This window comes from Nematolebias whitei, chromosome 16, assembly GCF_014905685.2.
Source record: "Nematolebias whitei isolate Nwh7 chromosome 16, NemWhi1, whole genome shotgun sequence".
NCBI lineage: Eukaryota > Metazoa > Chordata > Actinopteri > Cyprinodontiformes > Rivulidae > Nematolebias > Nematolebias whitei.
In genome coordinates this window covers 39,130,142-39,134,538 of record NC_056513.1, presented here as the reverse complement: position 1 = coordinate 39,134,538, position 4,397 = coordinate 39,130,142, and the positions used below count along the sequence as shown (strand labels likewise).

Sequence of the window (4,397 nt, the reverse complement as noted above, 5' to 3'; positions counted from 1 at the left end):
TTATCACTGATCCATCCATCCATCCATCCATCCATCCATCCATCCATCCATCCATCCATCCATCCATCCATCCATCCATCCATTTTCTTCTGCTTATCCGGGGTCAGGTCACGGGGGTAGCAGCCTAAGTAGGGAGGCCCAGACTTCCCTCTCCCCAGCCACTTGGTCCAGCTCCTCCGGGGGAATCCCGAGGCGTTCCCAGTCCAGCCAAGAAACATAGTCCCTCCAGCGTGTTCTGGGTCTTCCTCTGGGTCTCCTCCCGGTGGGACGTGTCCAGAACACCTCACCAGGGAGGCGTCCAGGAGGCATCCTAACCAGATGACTGAGCTTCTCACCCTATCTCTAAGGGAGAGCCCAGACACCCTGCGGAGAAAACTCATTTCGGCCGCTTGTATCCGAGATCTCGTTCTTTCGGTCACAACCCAAAGGTCATGATCATAGATGAGGGTAGGAACGTAGATCGATTGGTAAATTGAGAGCTTCGCCTTTTGACTCAATTCCCTCTTCACCACGACAGACCTGTACAGCGCCCGCTTCACTGCAGACGCTGCACCTATCCGCCTATCAATCTCACGCTCCATTTTTCCCTCATTTGTGAACAAGACCTCGAAGTACTTGAACTCCTCCACTTGGGGTAGGACCTCCTCCCTGACCCGGAGAGGGCACTCTACCCTTTTCCGGCTCAAGACCATGGCCTCGGATTTGTAGGAACTGATCTTCATCCCGGCTGCCTCACACTCGGCTGCAAACCGCTCCAGCGAAAGCTGTAGATCACGATCTGATGAAGCCAACAGGACCACATCATCTGCACAAAACAGAGAAGCGATCCTAAGGCCACCAAAATGGATCCCCTCAACACCTTGGTTGCGCCTTGAAAATCTGTCCATAAAAGTTATGAACAGAATCGGTGACAAACGGCAACTTTGGCGGAGTCCAACTCTCACTGGGAATGAGCCCGACTTACTGCCGGCGATGCGGACCAGGCTCTGACACCGGTCAAACAGGGACCTAACAGCCCGTATCAAAGGGCCCGGTACCCCATACTCCCAGAGTACCCTCCACAGGGCTCCCCAAGGGACGCGGTCGAACGCCTTCTCCAAGTCCACAAAGCACATGTAGACTGGTTGGTTGTTTTCTTTAAACGTAGTTTTCTCCTGTGCTTGCTGATTTCATGTATTGCTAAATGTTGTTGTTGTTTTTTTTCAAGAGGTTAGACTAGAAACAAGTAAACATAAATAAGACACAGGATGTCCAAACTGGAAAGCAGACAGTGTTTTAGTCGAAGGGATCTGCTGCCTTTCATGGCAGACTTTAAATTAAAGACTGAGTTGAAGTTTTGGTCAAACCTTGAAAATAATATTTTGATTGATCCCAGTCACATCATGAGATTCCAGATAATGGACTGTACTTATACAGCACCTTTCTATCTTTCAAGTTACTCAAAGCTCTTTACAACAATCTGTGCCTCATTTACCCATTCATACAGCTCTATACTAGATCTCTACAAAGATTAATCAGAGCTTTAGATCACATTCATACACTGATGGGACACACATCAGAGGATCACATCAGGGACACTTCAACATGTGACTGCTGGTGGATTTGAACCCCCAACTCTTGCACTGGAGGACGACTGCTCTAACCACTCAGCCACAGCCGCCCCAGTGTTGTGTTGAGGATGAATGTCAGCTACTACCACATAACATGAGCTCAGGATCTGTCCAATAATCTGAGTTGGATTCCTTAGATAGAGAACTTTACTAATTGTCTTTTATGTGAATGTTTCTGTAAAGTCCCCGAGACAACTTTGTTGTGATTTGGTGCTTTATAAATAAACTGAATTAAATTGAGTTAGTTCCATTTTCATGTTGACTTGCACTGGTTTGACTCCAAAACTTAATGGTTGTAGATGTACCATCAGAGATGACTTCAACAGATCCAGTGGTTTGAGGGAAACAGTATTTTGCTGACAGACTGAAAGTTTGGAGATGAACCTCAACTAGTTGTGGCACAATGTGTGGTGCTGCATGTCGACATGGCTTCTAGTTTTAGCTCATTATCTGTAAATCTGGTTGTTAGTCATTTTGTGTTTCATAGAAAACATTGGTTGTGGTAGCCATCTTGAACTGAGGTGACTCAGAAGTCAATCCGTTGTAGATGCACATACAACGATAACTTCCTGAGAGTTTCACTCAAATCGTCAAGTCGTTTGTGAGATATTTAGCTAACATGCAGCTAAGGTTGACTCCACATGGCTATGTTGTAAACATAGATCTCACAGTTTGGAGCTCAGAGTACAAGTTGGGAATGACTCTCAGCTACTGACACCAGGTTTCAGCTCAATGAATGTTCAAGTGCAGCCTTGTGTTTCTGTCAGTTGTCTGTGGAGAGCATCTTGAATCGGACTGACTCTAAACTGTAATCAGTTGTGGATGTACATCAACTGATTACTTTCCAAGACTTCAACAACATTTGTTCAGTGCTTCATGAAATATTTTGCTAACAATCAAGCATACACAGACACACATGCAGGCTGGTCTCCCCCCCCCCCCCGCAGGGTCCACCTGCCTCAGACTCACCTTTCTTAAACTCCTCCAGCATGGTGTCCAGTTTGGTGTCGTTGAAGACGAAGTGCAGAGGGTGTTTGTAGAACTGGGTGATTGTCTTCAGGGGGGTGCAGTCGTCCGGGTCCACGAAGGCCAGGTCCTTAACGAACAGGATGTCCACGATGTTGGACCTCTCGTTCTCAAACACCGGGATCCTCGTGTATCCGCTCTGCATGATCTCAGACATGGTGCTGAAGTCCAGCACGGTGTCCGAGGCCAGCATGAAGCAGTCCGTCAGCGGCGTCAGGACGTCCTCCACTGTCTTCGTGCGCAGCTCCAGCGCACCCTGGATGATGTTCAGCTCCTCTTTGACCAGGTCGTGGTACGGGTCTGTGACGCGCAGCATCTCCAGGAGCTTCTCTCGGGTGTAGAAGTTGGAGATCTCCTGGTTGAGGATGAGATCCAGCAGCTTGCTGATGGGGTAGGAGATGGGGAAGGAGAGCACCATCAGCAGCCGCGTCACCCAGATGGTCTTGGACGCGATGGCGAGGCTGTGGCGCGAGGCCACGGAGTGTGGGAGGATCTCTCCGATGAAGAAGATGCCAAAGGCGCAGATGACCGTGGAGAGCCAGGTCATGCCCAGGATCTGGCACATCCACACGGCCAGAGAGGCGTTGATGATGGCGGTTCCCAGCAGCAAGGTGCACAGGACGTAGTTACCGTGACGACGCACAGACTCAATTTTCCGCGCGTAGTTCTGCTCGGTGTCTGTGCCGCTGTTTTGGAGGACCTGCAGCTCCACCGGGTCCAGCGCCAGCAGACTCAAGTTGAGCCCGCTGAACAGAGCTGAGAGCCCGAGCAGCAGGATGGAGACCAGCACCTGGAGCCACAGCTCCGGGGCAGAGGAGCGCTCCGTCACCGCCACCCAGAAGTCCCTGGTTCTGTAGTGCTCCCATTTGGATCCATCGAACGCACACATGGAGTAATATTTGATCTTCTCCCCCCTCCTCAGGTCTTTGGCCAGCAGCTCGACCAAAACCGAGTTCTGACTGGAAGCAGACTTGAAAGAGCCCAGGATCTCAATGTCGGACGTCCTGGCATTTTTATCCATACACATGTTCCTCTTGGGGTGGACCTGTCCCTCTCTCCCGGGACTTGGCTCCTCGATGAAGGCGATCCAGGGCGCGGCATTGTTGGCACGCGTGCCCGCGGTGCGCTCGAGCCTCTGCGGGGAGGCGGAGTAGTAAACCCGCAGCATGAAGCGGGTCCCCTCGGTGACTTTCAGCACCCCGTCGTGCACGGACAGCTCCGCGCCGGTCTCCTCCGGACGGAAGCCCAGCAGACCGAGGGCCGGGCCGGGCAGCAGCGAGCAGCAGCAGCCGAGGAGCAGCAGGCGGGACAGGGGGAGCGGAGCCACGCGGGGGAGCGCAGCTCCGGCCGCTTCCTCCGCGGCCATGGTGCGGTCTGAGCAGCTGCTCAGCCCCGCGAGCCGCGGCCACGTGACACTGCCGGGTTCCGGTCCATGTAAGAAAAGGAGGGTCGGTCAGCTGTACTGCGTGGGCTCAACGGTGTGATGATGATGATGATGATTAGAGAAATAGACGCGCTATCCGCACCATGACGTCACTTCCTATTTATAGCTCCTCACCGAACAGCTGTTTGCATTCAGGCTGCTGCTCAGTTTATTATTATTAATATTAACACTTTTATTCACCAACTTCTTCAACACATGTTAAGTTTGTCTCTTTTTGTAGCTTTCTGTGTCTGTCTGTCTGTTAGCAAAATATCCCATGAACTTGGACAGATCTGAATAAACCAAGTCCATCTGATTAACTTTTGGGATTAATCTTT

At 51.1% G+C, this 4,397-nt stretch overlaps 1 protein-coding gene across 1 annotated transcript in view; it reads right to left on the bottom strand.

Moving 5' to 3' along the window:
* LOC119422512 (metal transporter CNNM1-like) overlaps positions 1-4,002 on the bottom strand; it is an 88,287-nt gene extending 84,285 nt beyond the window's left edge. The window contains exon 1 of the mRNA XM_037689888.1: positions 2,580-4,002. Coding sequence (XP_037545816.1) covers positions 2,580-4,002 — 1,423 coding nt within the window. The remainder of the gene's footprint in view (positions 1-2,579) is intronic.
* Positions 4,003-4,397: the final 395 nt, after the last annotated feature.